At 38.3% G+C, this 23,250-nt stretch overlaps 2 protein-coding genes across 6 annotated transcripts in view; one reads left to right on the top strand and one right to left on the bottom strand.

Annotated features, from left to right (window-relative positions):
* Positions 1–23,250, top strand: part of LOC139814204 (uncharacterized) — a 157,386-nt gene that overhangs the window by 43,805 nt on the left and 90,331 nt on the right. The window contains exon 1 of one of the 5 annotated variants that reach the window (XM_071780307.1): positions 19,211–19,226. The exons of the other annotated variants lie outside the window; for them this stretch is intronic. The gene's annotated coding sequence lies outside the window, so the exon portion shown is untranslated. Of the gene's footprint in view, positions 1–19,210; positions 19,227–23,250 lie in introns of those variants that run through there. 5 annotated transcript variants of the gene reach the window in all.
* Positions 10,266–11,149, bottom strand: LOC139814207 (uncharacterized). Its single transcript, XM_071780309.1, has 2 exons — positions 10,997–11,149; positions 10,266–10,923 (listed from the first exon to the last, which is right to left on the bottom strand). The coding sequence occupies exons 1-2, from the start codon at positions 11,054–11,056 to the stop codon at positions 10,444–10,446; spliced, it is 540 nt and encodes a 179-aa protein (XP_071636410.1). The 5' UTR covers positions 11,057–11,149; the 3' UTR covers positions 10,266–10,443.

Here is a 23,250-nt window from a genome sequence, read left to right as displayed (position 1 = left end):
TTAGCTGTTATTCCGATAAAACGTAAGCATTAAAAAGAAAGCAGAGAAATCATGATTATTATTGATTCAATCAGAACAGTCAGAAAATTAATAAATTTGACTATTAAATTAGATCTATGAAAATAATTTAGAATTTTTTTGCGGTTTCTTTTTTTTAGAAATTACATTTACAAATTTACATTTTTCTCGTGACGTTCATAAGTGTAAGAGACTTTATTATTTGCGAATATATGCAGCATTTCATTGACGGAATTTAAATGCAAGTGTATTATGTAATCACGAACATATGAATTACAAAGCTAATAGGTTCTATACTTTACATACCCATAAAGCGATAATAAAAAATGATATTAATCGTACAATTAATGCTTATAGCACGGACATTATGTGGAACATATATTAAATGACTAATAGGGATATATCTATCTATCTATTCGTCCGTTAGCATAGTTCTGATTTTCTCACGCCGTCGCGCAGAAAAGGAACTTCCCAATAAAGACCGATATTACGACTTTTCTGGTAATAAAATTCCTGCTACTATGGTAACAGCGTTTAATGTACCCATTGCGACGCGGAGGTGGGTTCGCATCGTGACACGATCGGTTAAGCTTCCCGTTCAAGCATTAAGGTGTGAGTAAAAGTCTATGTTGCTTGAGGCTGGTTTCAAGAAAAAGAGATTTTAAGGCTTTGGGGAATTATAAATCTCTGAAAGCTCTGGTAACTCTGAAAAATGGATAACATAAATTCTTATTTTACACAAGAGTGCGTTTTATGGTACTTTAATACCGACTTGATAGTAAGACAGATCAAAATCTACAGATTTAATCTAAAATTTTAATAAAGATAGGATAGTGAAACACAAAACAAATTAAGATTTTATCAAAGTTAAGGCCAATTTAAATCATCTAGAGAAGTATGATCTTGACATTTAGTTTCTTTTCAGAAGTTCAGTCCGTCTGTATTTTAAATTATTAATTACTTGAAAATTGTAGGTGTCTAGATTTCCATCGGGAAAAGAATTTAAGCTGAATTAGCTGTAGGATTTATTTTATGAAAAGAATATCCAATAGTTTTTAAAACTTTTGTGCGTATATTACGTTATGCTTGGTTTTGATCTCGTACCACGATTGTACAATCCGAGAGTGTTTTTTTCCGGCTCTTTGTTCGCATCAAGGGTAGGAAGCGCCTCGTAGGACCGAGGCGTTTATTCGTCTATCAAGAGAAACGGTCCCTTTTCGTAACGCATATCCGTCTCGAGCGGGAGGCAAACGGTGCCACAATAGTTTGCGAAAAGAACGGAAGAAGGAAGGGAAGCTTTGTCCTTATTTGTTCCTATTGTTTAAATCTTCGAACGCGCGTAGCAGCTATCTGTCTTTTCGGCATAAAACGAAGACTTGCGCGAGACGCGCGACGCGATACGTACCTCGCATATATATTTTCGATTGTACCGCGCAGATGCGAACTCGCGAAGATAACTATGCATTCGTGGCTTGTACGCTTGTCGGGAGGCGATAATCATCGCGGATGTATAACGTAGACAGCTTACACTTGTCGGAATGATGCCAAAACGATATTCAATTCTGGGATCGCGTGTTCGTACTTAGGGAAAATCATTCGGGTACGATGTACCATAATAGCGATCTATTTTTCAGCGTTATGTTCAATATGTGAGTTCTTCCTTAATTTCTGTTCTTCCTTTTTCAATCATTTCGGGAAAATTGACTGATGGCTAAAAGAATTGCATTTTTATCAAAATAATTAATGCTTGCATATACAGTCAATATCAATATTTGATGTTGAGCAATTATGCTGACTATAGAAAACACGCGTTACGTCGGTAAGATAAAATAATATTACGTTGATAAAATAATAATACGTCAATTAAACAATATTTGTTGTGCAATTTGTTAACATATGCATCGTGTAATTAGTGTTATTGCTTAATTCTATTTATATTGTTGAATTTACATGGAATTAAATTTATTCGACTATCTGATTATTTTATTTTTATTGTTTATTTCTTTGTTTGCCGATATAATTGTTTCGTAATGTAATAAAAACAGTTTACTTTTATCATTAAATGGTTAAAGAAGATTAATAGGAAATTTAAATGGATATGGAATGCCATTTTACTTATTTAAATCCCAGAGAGATCGTTACGATTAATATCACGAATCAGAATGAATTGCTAAGCCATACGGAAAATACGCAGAAAAATTGCGGATATTTTCGAGAAATGGAAGGACGGAGTTTAAGTTATCTGTTCACGACGTAATTATCTAAGGAAATCTTATATTTTCTTTTTTTTTCTTTATCTTTACAATACATGAATTTATTGTAAGACCGATAAATTTATTTGTCCTCGTCCTATATATATCGTATCTCTGCATAAGACTTTTGGAATTCTAATAAATCGATTTCGAATATAAATAGTTTTCATTCAGTCTATATTCTGGACAAATGTAGCAAAGTTATGAAGACAATTTCGCGTTGCTTTAGTTGAATGTTATTATAGTTAAACATTTCAATCTTGATTACATGAATTAAATTTTCAAGTGAAGCAAAAATAATTCTGCGTGAATTTGTAGAGTAAGAAACGCGTCATATCAATCTGTGATATGGATACGTTAAATACTTTTTCTAATTCCAGCCTTACTAAAAAATAATATGTAATACTAAAATAATGTTTATTTTTTAATAATATAATATTTATAATAACGTCTTTTGTTTCGCGTGTCTTTTGAACACGCTCTTTTTTGATATCGTGACAGGGATGCGTAATTTCGACCCCGACTTGAATTACACGCATCGCAGCTTAGAAATAAAAGCTTTGCTGGCGGATAGTTTCATGATCATAAATGGCGTTTCTACGGACATAAATGCAAGCGTTACTTACGAGACAGCCAGGCTCGATCGTAAATTGCCCGATGTAATTTATGGACGCGTATTCCAGACCGTAAAAGAATTTCGGATAATGGTGCCAGATCTTTCGACTGTTCTCCAATAATCAATGAGTCGTCTAATGCGAAGTGAGACGCAGCATACGAAGCATGAGCGAATTCGTATTAGGCATTTTCTTTGTCAAGTGTGGCACTTGAAAACATTCGATACTGCACAGGAAGATCCATGTGCGCGAATGTTAAGAATTGTTACTGATGCTTGTAAATTAAATTGGAAAATTAAAATCTTTGATTTCACTTAAAGTACTGCTTTTTTTACAGCAACATATCAACTATTGCCTTCTCTACGTCTATCTTGATTAAAGTAATTCTGCGATAGATAACGTCTTAATTTTTTTGTATAATGACATTTATAGATACAGTCTATGCATAAAATTTGTTTGGCGTGGCAGATATAAATTGTATCTCCGTAAACAAATCTATCGATTTTGAGACTCTATTATCTTTTCAATGACGCAACTCGATGACAGGGACTGCGCTGTTGTTATCGCTTATCGAAATATTTGTTTATTCGAACATTGACATCTCCCTATTAGTTTGGATAATGGAAGTTCTATATAATCTTTCTATTAACCTACCCTTACTTTGTCTTTGCCTTGTCGCCATACTCTTTGCCGTAGGACGATCGCCCTGTTTCCCCATTCATCTTCTTTCCATTTTGACCTTTAATCGAATAATCGGTTTGTACACACAGCACCTGTGCATGTCGATCCCGATACATGAGAGTCCGGAGTTTAATAACCATCGTGACAAGCCGATACGTGCCTTTCACTCTTCTTTCTCTGCTTTGATTTTCCTCCTTTCCATAACAAATTCCATAACGGAATTACAGATCGGAAATCTAAAAATTGTTATCCATGTCGTCTGGAACAGGATGTTTGCCAAGCTCTATTCCGCCGTGAAAACTTTATAAATACACGCAGGATAATATTTTACGAGACTTAATTTTATCGCGCAACGTTATCTCGCAAAGCGGATATAACAAGAATAGTTTGCCTTTAAAGAAAAGGAAATAGGTGAACTTTCAGGCGAATTTAATCGCGATGAGGGCGTGCGGTTTCTTCGACGGTTGCGAAGATTGTACGAGAGCTAATATATCTAGAACGACAAGATCTCGGTGAGTGTGATAGCGTCTGATCAATTTTCTCGAAGAACAAGATGACCTTCGATAGAGAGTCTCTGCAACTGAAAGAATGCGTATCTGGCGTGCCCTACATTATCCCTCTTCATGTATATATCGTATCGAAAAACGTTACAGTTTTATTTGCGACTGACATTTTTGAAATTTTTCATCTGTTTCGCATTAGCTCGCTCGAGAAACCGGCATATTGCATTTCTCCCACTGAACGTTATTCGTATTCTGCCAATTTTTACTACATTCCTGTTTCTTTACAGATGAGCCGAAACGATTGGTTAAAAACCGCTCTTTGGTCTGCACACTGTAGCCGCTGCTGTGTGAAAGAAAAACGTACTTGAAATAAGAAAAGAGAATAGTGAGTTCCAAGGAAGAAACTTGATATGATAAGCTCTCTTTTCACTTCCCGTAAACGTATTTATAAATTTAGAGAACAAGTTTAAATCTAAAAACGTTATTATACATAAGATGGCTTTTTGGATTACCGTTAAGTCATCGGAAAGTTACTTAGATACTAATTTAAAATTAACGCTACATTTTTACTTAAATATTTGAATCTTCTTTGGGCGCTAAACATATTCATAACATATTCATTTAGTTTCTTCAACTTCGTGCGAACTTCCTAAACACTTATATAAATTTTTTAATTTATAAAGTTCTTGGCCTGCAGCAGCAAAATTCATTTGTTTTTATTTTTTCACGTATTATATTATTTGATGAAAAAAAATTGTTAAAAGAAAGATTTTATTATACGTTATTTTTACAGTCTTAAAATTTGTGAAAGGTCCTACAGAAAACTCCTTTTTCTCCGGATTTTTTCTTTAGAAATATTTATTACACTGTATCTATATACACTGTCTCTCTTATTCTTCTTCTTTACACTATTTCTACTTTTTTACTTCCGTGAAGCCTTGGATATTTTGCGGTGGTATTTCCACTAAAACTATCTGAAAATTTTCCTGCATATGTACAAGCATCTCGCATCGAGATGTCCCGCTCGCCTCGACCTCGCGTTCCTCCGCTTCTCTATATCTCCTTGCCCATCCTTTCTCTCCGTCTCTCTCTTTTCTTCCACATCTTTCACTCCGCATTCGCTCCGCCGCTTTTCCCGTCCCGTCCGCAGGGACGATTGACGTATCGATTCCAGTAGGGTGGTGCAGTCTGGCCTTCGCCACCGTGTCTGCGTGTTCCAAAAGTGCTGGCGTCGTCTGTCCCGCCGTTCTTCGTTTCCCCCGCGCTCTCCGTCTTCGTCCTCGACGTCCTCGTTCACCCTCCGCCCGATCCTCTACCGCTCTTCTCGGCCTCCTCCTCTCTCTCCTCCTCCGACGCGTCTCCTCGTCTCAAAATCAATGGGTCGAGTGCTCGCGGTCGAGCGCGCGAGAATCCGCGGCGACCAAGGGTTACGCGCGTGAGAAATCGAGGGATCGCCGGACTATGGGTTTTCTACCCATCACACCGCACATTGCACGCGATATATACCCGATCTCGCCCTTTTAATTTGTCCGACCCGTTGAAATTTAGCCGAGTACGCCGAAGGACGTCGTGACGATACTTGGAATCGTTATCGATCGTTACCCCCTGCTAATAATTTGGCGTCTCGTATCAGCGAAGCGACGATATAATGGGCGCGGACGGGCGTTGTCGCACAGGGGGAATCAGATATTCTTCTCGCGTAGGAAAAGCAACCTAGCAAGAGTAATTGAGAGGGTGTAGAAGCAAAGCTCGTGCTCCACTTTCTAAGTTACATAGGAAAATTGAAAAGCTTCTCACATATGTGCAGATTTAGATAAAATTGTCTCTGGATGTTTCATCTTGTTTCAAAATTGAATTAAAAAGAAGTTTGATAATATATAATAATTAAATTAATCGGGTTAAAAATTATATTTAATCGGATTTTTCTTATATTTTAAACTGATATTTAGTTTTACCGTATTATAAACATGTTTACTTACAATAATTGTAAATTACGAGAAATGTTAAATTACGAAATTATGTATGATAAGGAATATAAAATGTGAATACAGAATTAGAATACAGAATACAGAATGAATACCTAATAAAATATTGAAGAAATTGAGAGAACGTTCGCTATATTTTAATTATTAAATTATTTTTTAATTATTATGGCACAAGTATTGTGTGCGTCATTCTCGACCTTTCAATTTTCGATTATATTCGGTACTCCGGCAGAAACCGATGGCGGACCTGAAAATGTCACGGAAGTATAATATTGCGAGTGAATAAAATACGCGAGAGCGGCCAGGTGAGGTACGTCAATGTGATTGCTGTGAGAAAAATGTCCGGGTGTACATCTGAGAAGACGAGTAAGGGAATAGGAGGTGGATCACGCGAATCCCAACGCGAATATCATATTCTACAAAAGAGATCTGTGCGGAGATCATTGATCGTGAAAAATATAGCGTATTTCACAGCGTGAAAACTTTTGACTTCTATTCTGATTGTCCTCCTGAAAGTTGTAACTTTAATTCTTTAATTTGGCTTTTATTTCGCATATATTAATTATTTATACAAATATTGATACCATTTCGTTATTGCTGACTCTAATTGATTAAACATTAATTTTGTAATTAAGTATTGAATTAATGCTTTGCGTTAATTCCAATTTGCTTTAAAAATGCTTTTACTTTTGTTTGTAAAAATGGGTCCGGTAAATTTCGACAGTCTCACAAATTTTTGCTCATAACTCGCTACGAGTGATCATATAGTGCCGCAGGGTACAACCTGCCGTTCGATCGTTTCCACTTGGCTGCTTCAACAGGTAGGCTGGTAACTGCGGTATCATTACAGACGTTTAATGTTCCCGTGAATCCGACATCAGTTTTAACGTGCTCATAGATTTCATTTTCCCACTTAAAAATGCATTACGTGTTGACACTTTACACGTTCACAAATAGCAAGAAGTAATTTCTCTGAAAGTTAAAAAAGAAAAACTTGTAATTACTTGTTGTCGGATATTCTTTTTTCCGAAAGGTATTGCTTAATTAAGAAAAAACTGCCATTAATGCTGATTATTTTATCGATAGTAATCTTCAAGAAATTAGTTTATTATACGAGAACTGATTGTGTCGAATCGTATCTTATTAATTTTTCTTCAACACAATTTTTTGGTTTGTCTCTAATTTCACAAAATTATGTGGAATTATTTATTCTCACATCATAGATATTCTCCTTCCATCTTGTCAGACCGAGCAATTTCTACTTTAGCTCATACGTAGCGAGTTAGACTCAATGCGTAAGCGCGAGGCAGCAAATTCTCTTAGAGTAAGCTAATTCGTTGCGTTTGAAAGGCACGTTGATATGATGCGCGTAAGTGATGTATGTGGATGTAGATAAAGAAAGAGAGAGAGTGAGAGAAACATATGCTTGCTCAGTCGCAGATGGAGAAGCAATTTGCAACGCCTTTACAATGAACAAATGGCACGCTTTTATGATACGCGCGTACGTATATCACTCGTCGCTCGTGACACTTGTTCCTGTCGTTTGTCACGCTGCCGTTCGTACAGACCGTTTCCAAGCTTTCATCGTACTTTTCGCAAGCTCTCTGAGCATTAACGTTTCGTTCCATAATAAAATGTTGTTCCATAATAATATTAGCCTAAATCTTAAGCAAAACAATTCACTCTTTCATCAAAAAGTAGAAAAACGAAAGTATTATCTTTTTTCTTTTGAAGCGTCCGTTTTACTTCCTATTGAGAGCAGGCGTTGAATTTTCAACGACTATACTCTTTGTCTGGGAAATTGAGTATTCTTGCCGAATCTCTCGTAAATCCGGCGATCGACTTAGCAATCACAATCGGTTAAAGGGTTAATCACTCGACGGTTACATGAATTGAATTCGGTATACAAAGCAGACCGTGAACGAGCCGGGTGATAATGCGGGGTGACAAATCGGCTCAAGGTTCATGTCCAGACGAACTAATAAACGCACAGGTCGTGAGGTCGTTGACTACCCGGTCAGTTTGCGATTACGTCACACCTCGTTCGTGTCTCGGGTTGATGAAACCACGAGAGTTATACCGCGTTTTACATAACGAAAATGAGTTTGTTTACTGGAAATCATGTAAGCATGATGGTACAGTACGTGACCGCGATACGAAAGTTGATTGATGATTCCGTTTGGCGCTCAATGTTTGGTAAATAAATGACGTTATAAAATTTCCCGCAGCCGTCCATGCAAACTTATTTTTGGATTTGATCCAGGAACGCGAACGTGCTACGCCAGCTCGAATCCGAACATCGGTCTTCCTAACTGATTTAGCACGTTCCTTTACGGTACCACGTCGTAATGTCGCTATTAATCATTCTACTTAATTCATATTTAATGCGAATTCAAATTCTTTCTTTGCGATGCGGAAAAAATAATGTGATTTAGTCCTATAATTGAATTATGTACAGATTAAATATTCAGTCATCACGTTATCTTGAAATATTTCTAATTCGATAAATTTCTGTTGATAAAAAAATAATATAAAATAAATACGCACACACATAATATAATCTCTAAATATTTGCATTAGTCACTGTACGCTTTTTATAAATTTTGTAGAGACTACTATTGACTTTGAAAGTCAAGCTATGGAATTAATTATGTAGAGCTTTTGAACTGCGGTACTTCGAGCGGCAATTTAAAAAAGCGCGGAGTAACGTATGTCGTTAATTTATAAGTAGTAGTTTCGAGGAAAAATTTTTTTCGGAGAAAAAGTGTAACTTCGATACCTTCATTGCTTATTCACTTGTTAATCGATCACATTGATGTACTTTTAATCTAGGTTAATTAGGAGAGCGAGGAGTAATTACGAGATTCTGATCAGGGCGTGGCCAATGTCAAGCTGACCATTGTTTGACACGTCACCGCCATTATCGGCGTGGTTGATTAATGAAATTCTGCTAGCCCTCTCAAAGTGCTCTTCCGCTAAGAGACACTGTCGAGAACTTTGCGACGGATCATTTAATAACGTTAATGAAATATCTGTGGCTTCGACATGTGATGCTGTTCTCTTAATTATTACTATTGGAAGTTTCGTGACTTTTCTTCTTTTCCCGCACGTGTTATAAAAAAAGTGAATAGGCTGGCTAAGTAAAACGTTACTGACAAATTGCGATAAATTAGGATCACCATATCATTTTGATGCCGAAAAGTTTTGTTGTGTCAATAAATATTCCCAAATTTGTGTTGTTGATTCTTTTTATAAAACATTGAAAATTTTCAAAATGTTTACGAAACAATTATCAGCACAATGTGGCTCTCGTTTTGATCTTCTGTGAATTTAGTCTTTGTTCACGCAATCGTTTCGAGCATAGCAGTCGCTTTGTGCGGCAATTGTTGCATCACGTTAAATGAAATAGCCTTTAAAATAACAAAGCCTTAACTCCTTCTTAGGGGACACGCTTTGTAGATTGTAGGTGATAGGAAGAAAGGGATGCGGTAACAAAGTGGCGACTAGTCGGTGAGGCGAGAATCGTTGTAGCAATTCGACGCTAATTGCGAAATCGCTAGAAATAAGCACCGACAGGTATTGGATTAATCAAGCCGTACCGGGAGAATTTAGGACGCGATTGTGGTCGCAGGTTGCTGGTTTTGTCCCGTCTATCCGCGCCGACACGGATCTGGATAATTGCGGAATGTCTGAGTGAGTGTGACCATGGCCTGTCTTCCGTACGCTGTGAATCCAGGAAATCCAATATTCTAGGAAAATGGGATACAGCTGTGCGTATAGGGCCTGAAGGTCTCTTCACTGCGAAAAGACGATTTCCATAGTCCTTCGCTTTGTTCCTTCGAATGAGGACAAGGTCTTGTTGCACTTAGAATTTACAAATATACAAAATGAATCAATGGATTTTTTGATTTTGTTTAGTACTTTTTTTCTTTACGGTAAATAAGGGGCAAGATCCACAACACATATCTGGAAATGTTTGACATTACGCTATTAAGCATGTCTTTTTTTCCACAAAACGATTATTAGACTGACAATGAGTTTGAACTACTTCTTTGCAGGGTCTAAAATTTTGCAATTTTCTTTTACATTAGTTTTTTAGTATTACGCACATCACGAGGAAGCTCTTATAAAAATATATCTCCATTAAACCGCTTACTGTTCTAATTACTAAATATTGTATCGGATATTCGCAATTAATTTTTTTTCAAACAGTTTGGGAAATTATATTTATTCATATTTAAGCATTTGATACATTTTTGTTGCTATATTTAATTTAGATATTACTCCCAGTGATAATTTATTTTATTAAGTGCAAAAATAATTATATTACTTTTTCTATGAAATCTTAATATTTCGTCATTGTTTCCTTCCTTGGTAGTTTTCGCATTTCTTATCCTTGTGGTGCAAATTGTGGTGGAACTGTTGGGATTCCTGAGATCTGGTCATTTGCATTTGTTGGCCTTGGTGCACTTGGTGCACTTGGTGCACTTGGTGCACTTGGTGCACTTATATCTGCACTTCCGGATGTTGGTGGGATACTTCCAGGGGTTAACCCAGGTTGTTGTAGGGACTGGAACCAAGGCTTCCAAAGGGAAGAGCGTTGTCTAATAGAGCGGATTATTCCAAATGGACTTCGTGCACTTGGTGCACTTGGTGCATTTATATCTGCACTTCCGGATGTTGGTGGGATACTTCCAGGGGTTGTTGTAGGTTGTTGTAGGGACTGGTACCAAGGAAATGGGTATCCCGTTGGGAGTCCCAATGGATTCCAATATGTTCCAATAAATGGATTCATCATGGATTTCAATAGATTCTTTGGCTGATTATTAAGTGGAATGGGGATGCCTGATGGTAACACGCCATTTGATCCCTTTGCGTAGAATAGAACGTCATTATTCTCTAGAAATTCATCAATAAGCGATCATGTACGAATTAAGACTTACGGATTGCTGGGCCGTGGCGCACACCACCGCCAAGACCATGAAGACCACTGTTATTTTCATCTTGCTATCTTGCCAATGCTTGCACTGTTAATGCTTGCATCGCAGTGCACTAACGATATTTATACCGCGCCGCTGACTAACGATCTGCTTGTCTGCTTGTCTGCTACACGTCTGTTTTGCCACTTGCGTAGATGTATTCTACTGTCAACTCCATTCTATATATAACGAGAATAATTAATAATTTCACAATGCATCAATATGTTCCGCATTCTTTTGGTCATATTGATATGAAATTGCCATATGTGTGCATGCGGAAATGACGTCAGACAAGCGTATTTAAATAGATTCCGTTAAGCATCTCTTCAATTAACTTGCAAATGTACTGTGGAATGATATGTCCGCAACATTAACTTAATAGCTTTGTGTAATAGATTTACTTGTGTCTGAAGGGGAAAAGAAAGAGAGAGAGAGAGAGAGAGAGAGAGAGAGAGAGAGGAAAGAAGAGAGAAGGACGTTTAAAGGAAGAAATTGATATCAAATTCCCAGAATTTGTGTTTATAAAAATTCATATTTATATAAATTTATTATATTCTCTCAATTTTTACTATTTTTTCCGTATACATCTAATCGGTTTTATGGTAAAGAAATAACGCAATTCTTAACGCCTGCTGTAGCTCTCATTCAAATATCAAGGGCCAGATAATAAATTTTAAAGGAGACTGATTTTGAAATATCCTGAAAACGAAATCCGAGAATGATATAATACATACTAACTACAGGAATACTTTGTTTTATTATATCTTAAGTTTAATAAGTACAAAATATTTTCTGCGTTTTTTTTAACCACGTGATTTTTTTTATCTAGATATAATTATTTAGAAAAATAATGAAATTATGTGCGCGTGTGTGTGTAGATTGCAAAATTACAAGTTGTAAAATAGAATGTTTTTTTAATTAAAAAGTATTCTCTTTTTTTAATATAAAAGGAGAAGAGATAGTGAGTTGTTTCACAAATATAAAATATTCTCTCAAATAGACTATTGGAAAAGGAAAATAATTGGACAACTGACCTGAGAAATAGATAGTACGCTGCCATAGAAAATACGAGAATGAAACGTTTGATAACTGAACTGAAAAACACTAAGCAGTTTCTTGCATAAAATACTATGAGAAAAGTCTTATATCTGAAAGAAGAAATACTGAGTGCCTTTCTATACAAGGTAGGACAGTAGATCTTGATATTTGAAACAGGAAAAACCGAGTGCTTTTTTGTAGCAGACACGCGAAAAGGCGGATCTCGCAGCTGAAATGAGAAAAATGTAATATTTTCTTTAATTGATAATCAGTTCTAGTTGCGAAATCTGGCGACCTATTTCGGAATCGCGCCAAATATTTCATTTTGACGTGTGACAATTTTAGGGTTTTAGCATCGAAACGCGACGACATGTGCGCAAAGTGCAAAGTGAAAATTATAAGAGAGCCCGTTGTCGAATTTTCCGATAACCATGCTCTAGATTAACTTTAATGATGTTTATTCCCTGTCGGAAAAATGTAACCACTTCTCATAGCTCGCAGCACAATTTATAGTTCGTGGATTACGTCGCTGTCAGAACTCCCGCAACATTATTAACTTGCACCGGGAGAGGAATTCTCTCATGAATTCGCTGTATATCTAACTCGACAATATCGTTATAATTCCGGAGAGTTGTTGCAACATTCGATAATGCGGCAAATATGTTATGATTATCGTACGCTTGTGATAATATAATTATACAATTACACCGCAAGAGGGAAAGATAACTTAATCTCCGCTCACCAAAGCCGTAGAAAAGCTTTCTCACACATAATTTCTATTTTTTTTAAATAAAATGTGGCGTGAAGATGTTTTGAAAATAATCGGTAACAAGAATAATTGAGTTTTACTATATACATAAGCGTTATGTAAGCCTTCCCTGTCTCTCGCGGTCTCGCGCCATAGTCTAATATTATCTCTTTAAACGGCAATTGTTACATCAAAAGTTTCCTTTCCGCGGTAATGTTAATGTTTTAAGTGGACTTAACAAACACTCGCAATAATCACCTTAACGTTAGCCGATTTGCCCGCTTTTGTAATCGTCATTGAAGTACGCATCGGCGCCCTGGTTGCGCGTTTCTCGCCAACCAACGCGTTTGCTAGAGGAATGGAAACAAGGCGCGAACTTTGACACTTCATCTTATTTCGCAGGGTTACTTGGCATCTTGGTAAACACCGTCTTTGATCGTTTTACCTAGTTTTCGCGACCGTCCAAAGTCGAAGAAAATATTTATTTGCCTTGTTACTTTGAAATTTTATACTTCGCGCATAGGGGTGGCAATTTGCATATCCGGTCGATATACACTTGCCAGGCTGCAGGCTTAATACGAACTTAATACTTTGAAGGTTTGGGTATATCTTCTTTATTTGAAAGGAAATCGACCTCAGCCGATCTCGTATTGGAAATTTGTGTAACTCGTGACCAAATTTGCCACGCAGCAAGCGCGATGATAAAAGCGTGCTGCAAGTAGGGATAACATTCCGTTTTGATGCACACTCGGGAGATAGAAGCCACGGTTGCCGTGCATAACAAAGTTTCACACAATTCTCTCATAATTTTCGAGAAAGGTCACTCATTTCCAGACTAGAACGACTGACATGAAATTATTCAGCGATCCATGCAGCACCGCGTGTTCTCTGCGGTCGGCTGACCGATTTAGATTCCTGGTTTAATTCGCCAAGAGGCACGGATTTAGAACCTATCCGCAGGGTTTATTGTTCTACAGTCTAAGTTACATCGTGAACGCCATTATATTTGCAGTACCTTATAGATATATCCAGATGTTCTTAAAATATTTTGGCCAAATTTTAACGAAATATCTTTAATCATATTAATATAGAATGTGTCATACATATCTAGATTCAAAAATGTTTGCTTTTCTTTTAGTCTATTAAAATTATCCTTTATTAAACTAATGTTAGTCTTTGTTAAACCCGAGAATATTTCAGTATTTAGACAATTTCATTACATAGTTGCAAACCCTTTAAGTTCAAATCAAATAAGGGTTTGCAATTACGTGTAACGTATAGAAGTGGAGTTCCTCGTTTACTATTGTGCAAGCTGTATACATATCTTCTGCTTACGAAAATAGGAGAAATGCGTGAAACATCGTTTATGCTTCCTACGACCTCGCCGCAACTGAAAGACGAATTATCACACGCGTCGGTGCATAAACGTCGGCGAAACCCTCTGTATCTTTCGACTTGGCCACAAGTCGCCCGCTGGCTTGTGACAAAAGGAACTCCAACCGCGCCGGATATAATGGGTTAAAAGCGTTCGGGGAAAACGTGCGCGCGAAGTTAAATCCCTTAACGACGAGAGCTACGCCAATTGACGTGGACGTGTGTTACGACGCTCGTGTTCCTAATCTTGTACGAGGCGTTGTGCCTGCTAGTCAATTCTAGTCAGAGATTAGGTGTTCCCAGATGACTCGAATGTCATGCGAGAGAGCTTTACATGCGGAGCCCACCGCGATGCAAAAATTCGCACAAATCCCAAACCCGCTCCTGAGAGCCAGAATATCGACTTTTTCCCCATTGTAACGTCGCTCAAACATTTTTCGTATCCGATCCCTCTTATCGTATCTGATATCGTTATATTATATTTAAGTTTTATACGGCCCTTTTCATGGAGGCTCGACTTCCATATAAGTTCTCCCTTTACTTTTCCCATTCTTCTAACTTTAGGTAGGAAATGTAATGGAGAAGATATTGTATTGAGAACACTGGCTCCCCCCGTCAACTATTATTTCCAAATTCGGTTTCTTATGTCAAGGTTCACTTCTATTTTGAGTACGAATATCGAATAGCGGCGCGCGATCGATGACGGAAAATTTCATTGGCGTTCAGTGAGGCAGAAATGTTACATTAAAAATATCGCGATATGCATTATGCATAAAGCCGACATTTAATTCGGCGAAAAACTGAGCTTACGTTATATATCTTCCACGATTTCAGTTCGTAGAAATTTGTGTGTATAGCGGCGATATGGCGCACGAGAACGGTGGAAATGCGGTTGGTAAATTGTGGCTTCGTGTCACGCAGCGCGTGCGGACGCGCGTATCACGTGTACGGTCATTTGCACGCGCCGACTTTATCTGTAGCTGCGGACGCACACGATATAACACACGTAATCTTTTTTCGTCCTTCGCCGTTGGTTGACTGCGAATACATACCGTGTAATGGAGACGAATTGTACGACGAATTACACGGCTTTTGTAACGAAGCCCCGGCGGGGATTGCTTTAAATATCAGATTTTTCATTAATGGGCCACTTGTCCCGAAAGTTTTTAGCATTAATTATTTACACGTATAAATGGATGTCGCTGACAACCTGAGAGAACATTAATTTACGTAATTTACTTGATGTATCGCCGGACCCTCCGGTTTACGCTTCTCACTCGTTTTAAACAGACAGCGATTTTTTTAAAATAAAGCTTAACCGAGAATAGAAGCAAAATGATAACTATTTTTGTAAGATTCGGCACTTCTCTCTAAAATTAAATGATACGTAAATTGATGTATTTCAAAATTTGATGATGTTATTATAATTAGCTAAAATTGAGTCTCTGCTTCGTTAATTTTGCTCGCGATATCGTGAGAAAGAGATACTTTTAGTATCTATCCGCACATATACATTTATATAAAGAAAATATACCCTATCTCAACATTTTTAGTTTTCGCAGTTGTTTGTCGGGAACGTTCCGTAATTTTTGCTGCCGATATAAATGATGCAATTATTCTCGATAGTAATAAGCATAAAAGGAAAGTCAGCGAGTCGATATGAGGTCAAGTGAGAGAAGATGTAATATATTACTGATATATATTGTCGCCTAAATTCGCCACTTTTTCTACGTCGAAGAAATCTCATTCCATCTGAAAGGTCCTCATCGACCGCTCTGACGTCGTAAAAGAAAAGCGGGCGGGAAAAACCGCGAGAGGCTTTTCAGAGTGCGAGCGCAGCTTTGTTTCGCTCCTTTCGTTCGGAAGCAAAAAATTACAAAGGAAAGGGAGATAGATGCTCTCTCCTCCCTACAAAGAATCTATAGAGCTTCTTCTTTCTTGAATGCAGATACAATTATGCCAACTTCGTGATCCCTGGGGCAGGTGATGCTGTCGTCAAATCATATCATATATAAGTCGTAAAACTTCCAATCCGTATGGATAATGGTTTTTCATTGTCGAATATCTCCAATCATTTGTTAAGGAGCTATTTGCCACGAAACCGGTTCATTAGAGGAAAAAGTAAAATAATATCGAATATTGATGAAAGGAACGATTATTCAGACGGTTTTATTTTCAAAATAAAGTTATAATATTTCAGTTTCGTTTACATTAGTAACATTTTATTTTAAATCAAAATACCAACATTTTTCGGATAAAATACATAATATTTAAAAAAATTGAAATATTGAAAACAGTGATAATTACATACTCTAATTATTTACAATCACGTTGTAGATCACGTAGAAAATAAAGGAATTTCTCTTTTCCTACAAATCTGTGTGTTAACGATAACATGTACATTTCATGTATGACACACACGGAAAAAGTATTTTTCTTTTCGACTACTGAAACCGAAATTGTTTCAATAAAGCGTTGTGTTATTTTTACGTATATGCATCGCGCGATTATATTTGTATGTTCAACGCGCGTCATACTAACAGAATACAGTTTTTTTCCAAACAATGTTACTGTCCATTTCACCATGTTTTTCTTTGGACGCCGGACACAGTTTTTTGGATTCAATTATTTGAAAAAGAATATAGAAATCACACGTTGTGGAATTTAATAAAATCTTGGGCGTGACAATAAACAATTCCGCAGAATGGAGTTGGTGCTCGATAGAAGTAGGTCAACGCATCAGGACTGAGATATATATTTTGCGTATAAGGACATTTACAAAGTACGAGCATACGTATACACGTTGAGCACGTGAGAGACAAGGTGGACAAGTTCGTGAACCAGTGGCCCGCAGTTATTACTTCCTTAGCGACGTACTATACGGTTATGTCAGCCCCAGACTTCTTGCTTGACGTCACGTAACGCTTCATCGCGAGGAAAGTCGTGCGTTTTATCGCCTCTAAACCGTGTAGCAGATAATAGATCTTGAAAAAAAGACGCGACGACACGGAAGGAACTAGCGGCGAAATTCGAAATGTTTTTGCCCGAGGCTGAACTGCGCGATACACCGCGCCGGAGCGTTCTTGAGAACTTTTGAACGTGTTCATGTTCGCTCCGAGAGGAGGGCCGGCGGTAAATTTCGAGCTATTGACTTAGCTGTTTAGAGTTACTTGCGCGTAAGAGATAGCGAGCGCGTGGAAGAGGAGAAGAGGAACATATATAAGACGAACAGATACAGTTACCTCATATTGAGAGCAAATTCTGAACGTCTTGCTTGTAAACTTTAAAGAAAAATTAGGTCTTCCGTATCACGTTTCCGTAGCAATTCTTCTGGATTATTTTTTTTAATATATGTAATTATACATTAGTAATATATTAATAATATAATTAATAAAGCCAATATACTAATTTTTTTTGTATTATGTATTTTTTTTTCCTTATGCTAGACTCTTTCAAGTCTACTTTCGAGTCTCTTTCCTTGTGTCGTGAATTTAGACGGTTAGTTGTATTTTCTAAATTCGCATTTTGAAACCTCATCAATCACCGATTTCGAACATAGTCGACACATTGACAGCGAGGTGAAGATTTTTCTTACGGAATCTGTGAGCCATTTTTTCTCGGTCCATCAATCACGATTTCGCGATTAATACCGATAGTGAAGTAGCTTTTTCGCCGATGATCTATTGAAACAACTATCCCTTTCGAAAGGGCAAGATCGTAGTGGTAGTGATCGTCATCCTTTCGAAATCTTAAAAGTTATTGCTTTCGCGTGACTATCGAATGGAGTTCGCGGGTTCCTATCAAACTCAGATTCTATTGGAATTGAGAGCAGGTAGTACACGTACTGTTCATTTATCTCTTGCTTAGAGGCGATTAAAGCAGAGTACGATAAATCAAACCGATCGATGTTCTAAAGTTTCTAAACCATTTAATGTATTTCAACGTAATTCAGTGTCTAGGATTTCGAATTTGTCACTATACAATATATATCTGCTATCAAAAATATACAAAAGTTACGATATACTTTACATATACAAATGCCTGAAACATTTTCCACGTTAATCAACGTATGCAGATATAGTAGGACATTACATAAATGTAATTAGACACGGACAAACATGTAGCGCGACAAGATTCTCGCGAAGGGATTCTAATGAATGAGAATATTACGGGGGTCGAGACTCGATGTTCAATTTTGCTTCAACCCACAAACAACACACTCCGGCAGAGAAAATGTTACTATGTCCCGCATACATTATGCAGGGAAACCTGAGAAAGTTTCTCCTCGTGGTGTATAAACTTATTCAAGATTTCCTTCCGGACACCTCGCGGCGAACTGAAATCGCGTTAGCCCCGTTGTTGGACAAAGTTTAGTTGGACAGATGAAGAGAGTTATCCGCGTAGACGTTCGAGACTGACAGCTTAAGAGATGGGGCGAAAGAGATCGTCCGTCTCTCGCAAACGTGACGGAACCGAACAAATATCGATCATCTGTAGCAAGTGAAGTTGCGTTTTAACTTTTAGCGACATCGAACACGCGACGTGATACTTTTTGTGCCTACGCGTTAATTCGCAGCGATCGAAATATATTCGCGTGCGGTATCCTCGGATGTGAAATGTATGCTCGCGCCTCCGACTTGCGCGGAAATAGAGCTCATTTTTCGTTTCGCGTCATTCTCGAGGCGGAGACGCGATATCTCTCGCGGTTCTAAACGTCTCCCAATTTATAATTTCGGAGCTCGGCGGAATGCTCGCGATCCATATTCCTTTTTTCATCCTGAAAACACGGCGTTCGGTGACAAATTTCCATGCGGGAGACGAAGAGCTCCATTCCCATAAATTGCTTATATCGGATAAAATTCCGCGTCGCGTCGCGTCGCGTTGCGTCCGTGCGTCGAGGAGGAAAAATTTACAGACGAGCGAGTTATTGGGGTGTGAAGTGTACCGGAAGTGCATCATGCACTGGGACAAATCACCACTCTTATCCTAGGCTACCGCGCGACATCACGTTTCAGCCAACATGTCATTGAAAAGGTTGTACCATGAATTATTTACTTTACCCGACGCCCTTACGCTACATTGAACAGTTTATATCAATTTCGCGGTGCGCAATAAAATCACATATCGCGGCTTCAAACTCTCCGCGCATTTATATCGTTATTATTTCCACGATTGCACAGCAATAAATTATATCGATATATTATTGCATCACAAATCGAGCTACCTTTTCGCTTCTATATTATTCGACAAATATTGCTTTTCTTAATAACGAAATGTTGACGGATCTCATCTCCCTTGTGAGCTTTTATAATTGTTATCGTTAATTAACTTGGTAATTTCCAAGTATCTGATCAATAATCCGGACGTTACCGCTTTAGTCTTCCTCGGATCAGTCGATACTGCCACGAGCGGCTACGTTGCCACGTGCGACATGATAATTACTACGGCGGGAGGTATCCTCCCTCGTCGCCGCATGTCAGCGTCCTCGCGGGACGCGACAATGAGGCGCACCCTTTTTAAACTCGCCTTCACTTTCAGTTCGCATTGTTTCGAGGGTGGTTTTCAGGTGCAACGATATGTGCGTGCGCGCGGGGAGGACGGGAGCTCGAAGTGCGAAGTGCGTTGTACTCGACGACGGTGCTCGCGAAGGAACGTGTATCTTTTTGTGTGGATGCGCGTTTGTGTATGTGTGTGTGGGTGTGCGTGTGGCCACTTTACGTCACGGAAAACGATGGATCGCGCACACGTGTCGGCGCGCCGCTCCGCCCTGCATATGCAAACTACTCGTCTCGGCTAATGCATACGTAACGCGGCTACCTGGGGGTTGCTTCAACAATGGCGTCTTATTATGAGACGAATTACGTCTCATAATCGCCGCAATTTCCCCCCTATATCCTTCTTTCCCGTCCTCCCAGAGAATTCCTCGCTTAATTCTTTATGGGCCGCTGCCTTTAGCGCGAAACCACCGGCAACATCACTTTTAATCCCGAGCGAACCGCTCGTGGCGATCTGTCGCGCTACTAATTTAATCTATTGCCGTCCATTCGAAGGAAGGTAACCGGTATCGGACGACAAATGATGCGTTCTTATCTCGCTTAATATTCGTTCGGTCGTTAAATGTTCGAGTTTGATAAATTTAGATGACACCTTACGATCAAAATTATAATGACAGCAAAATTAACTATGCGTGTTTTTGACATTTATGTGACGGTGTATCGCGTGACGCTGATCGCGTGACAGGTTTATAATTTTCACTCGAGGCGATATTTACAATCACGTTTTGATTGAATGAAAAATGAGATTATTTCCGCGGAACGTGTCGTTTACAATTACGTGTACAATTGTATCGCGGGTTTTCTCGCGAATTATACAGGTCGTCAAAACCAGGATTAAGTGCCTCTTGACGGAGAAATTTTTTTTAAACCCGGTTCAACCAGCGCATGAAAAGATATCATTTATCATAAGCCGTCTTTCGGGACGAAGACCTCGGATGTTACCTCGGATGTCATTTATCAACGACAAATTCTGCCATTGATGGATATATAGAATGGTCGTTGGCCATTCTATAAACCAAACGTGCGAATAACTATTACTCATATTACGCGTTGTCTCAATACTGCCATTGCCGCCGGATAAGAATTCCGTTAATGATCAATCCACGATGAAGGAATGACCTATACACGTCGAATTACGTCGAATCGGTTCCTAGCGATGTGAGAGAGAATATCCTCAAAATCAGGTTTGTTTTTCCGTCGACACGTTTCGAGGATAATTACGTGCCGTACAATTAGGTCCCGAACTCTGCTACTTCGGCATTCCGATCGATTTATTGAACCCGATGTTCAATACGATGTTCATTACGGGCTCTTTTTGCGTACAGATTGCTGCGACGTTTCCGAGTTTCCGCGTTCGGAAACACAAGCAGATAACGCAAAATCAATTTAAGAGGGCTACAAATAGCATTATATAGTTGAGAAATGTCAGCAGGGAGAACAAGATAGTAACGACGCTTGCCAATGCGGAATTTTTTTCAATGCGAAGATATTTAAGTTATCGAACGCTTCAGTGCGCGGTTGGTCTATCGATATTCACGGTCGATCCATTCGTTTTATCATAAAATATGAGCAACACTTTTCTAGAGAATATTAGATATTTAATTTTTCGCTTCGTATCAGACGAACCAATTCCGAGAACCTTGACTTTAATACATCTTTTAAGATCCTTAGCCGTTTTGTAGAATTCTTGGATTTCTTGGTTAATTCTCGATTTCCCGGATGTTTATATATATATATAATCCCATGATACATCGTGTTCTATCGTATCGAAATATACGAAGTTAGGAAACATCAAAACTCTTTGAATATATTGAAATTAAAAAATAAAAAAGAATGAGCGAAATAAAAATTTTACAGTTTTAAGGAGGAAATATAATTTTACGAAATAGGATTTTGTATAATATACATTTTCCACAAGAAAATATATAGTAAATATATTTTAAATAAATACGATTGTACGTGACAAGCATCATCGATATTTTTCAAGTGGAGATATTTAATCTTTTTTTATATAATTACATTTCTTTCGTCATTATGCATGTAAAATCATCAAAGTAAAATCGTAAAAACAATCGATAATTTACGAAACAATTTATATTTTGTTTCACTAATTATTATTTTATACTTTATTCTGGTACATGGTATTTCGACAAAATAAATATCTTATAAATCTCTATTTATATTATAATTTTCAATCTTCATATCGATGACGTTAATATCTCTGTGAAAAGCTCACGCCATAAAGAATCTGTTACACGTTCATATTTCCCCCTTAGAAATTTTTATTGGAAACGTTTTGTCGACAATGCATCATTTTCGATACTTTTTAGAATCCCGACGCTTTATAGTCTTTATACCACCCTATTTATATTTGAAGGTGTTCTCTTTCCGAGGGTGTTTTCTCGACCACTTTAAACGACTCATATTTCGCAATCAGTGTCTACTGTCTCGCAACAGCAATAAGACGGCAAGGTGCCGCGTGTAGGTACGACATAACCATTTCTTAGGACCGCCACAATGGCGCGGTACTAAATAGATGCATAAGTTCTGTTAGGCGCGGTATCTAACAATAGTCAAGACACTTCTCGAGTGTCGGTTGTAACTGTCCTAGCTCCGTATCCCGAACGCGACATACGAATGCATTCGAGCACCGCAAGTGTGCACCCTTGCGCTCGGAAGATGTGTCGCGCCGTACGTCGCGAAGGAGCGGATTCCATTCGTGCGGAAGATACGATCAACTGAATGGAGAATTCCTTAGTTATTCCGCGGCGAGAAGTACCTTGCGCGGGTGACCTAAATTACGCGACGCAAAAAAAAGTATAAGAAATTATATATCGCAAATTTCTGGCTTTAAAATATGCGCGATGCGCGTTCTTTTCTCACTGAAAGAAATGAGCTCCAAAAATCAGGAAAAAAAATTATTTAAATAAAGCTCTCGAGCATGGCTTCCTGAAACTCATTATACGACACAACGTATAATGTACGATAAAGCGCCGTTGTAGTTCTACGTAAAGTGTTTTCAAAATGCCTTAAACAAGTACGAGCAGTCTGCTTTACTTTACATGCAAGTCTCGCGACCTGGCTGAATTCATTTTATCCTTCTGGAAACGTTGCCGTGAATCTTAGCTTCCTCTTGAAAAATCGGCTCTCCGGACTTGCATTCTTCTGCTTTTCAGTCGTGGCACATGTCCGCACGTGTGCGGGATGACGGCGAGGGCCGATTATGGATATCGGTACGCTGGCGCGACTACTATGTGCCCGTTGACTGGATACGTTGGGTTGACGTTGATTTCGTCTTTCCTCTCAGTTTGCTATTGAACGATCTATCGGGCTTTACGAGAATTGCCGGGGCGCAACCCTCCGCTCTCTCTCTCTTTCTCTCTCTTTCGTTTTCTCTATAATCTTTCTCTCACGTCGAAGGCCGCTCGTTGTCGTTATCGCCTGACGTTTACCTCTTAGAACATCGCCTTTAATGCGTATTGGATGAAAGTGGCCACGGGGTT

Source organism: Temnothorax longispinosus, chromosome 6, assembly GCF_030848805.1.
Source record: "Temnothorax longispinosus isolate EJ_2023e chromosome 6, Tlon_JGU_v1, whole genome shotgun sequence".
NCBI lineage: Eukaryota > Metazoa > Arthropoda > Insecta > Hymenoptera > Formicidae > Temnothorax > Temnothorax longispinosus.
This window is presented reverse-complemented; position numbering and strand designations above follow the sequence as displayed.

Coding starts and splice junctions, on each gene's coding strand:
- LOC139814207 (XM_071780309.1), bottom strand. CDS start 11,056: ATGAAAATAACAGTGGTCTTCATGGTCTTGGCGGTGGTGTGCGCCACG. Junction 10,924..10,996: donor GCGCCACGGCCCAGCAATCC/GTAAGTCTTAAT, acceptor TTCTACGCAAAG/GGATCAAATGGCGTGTTACC.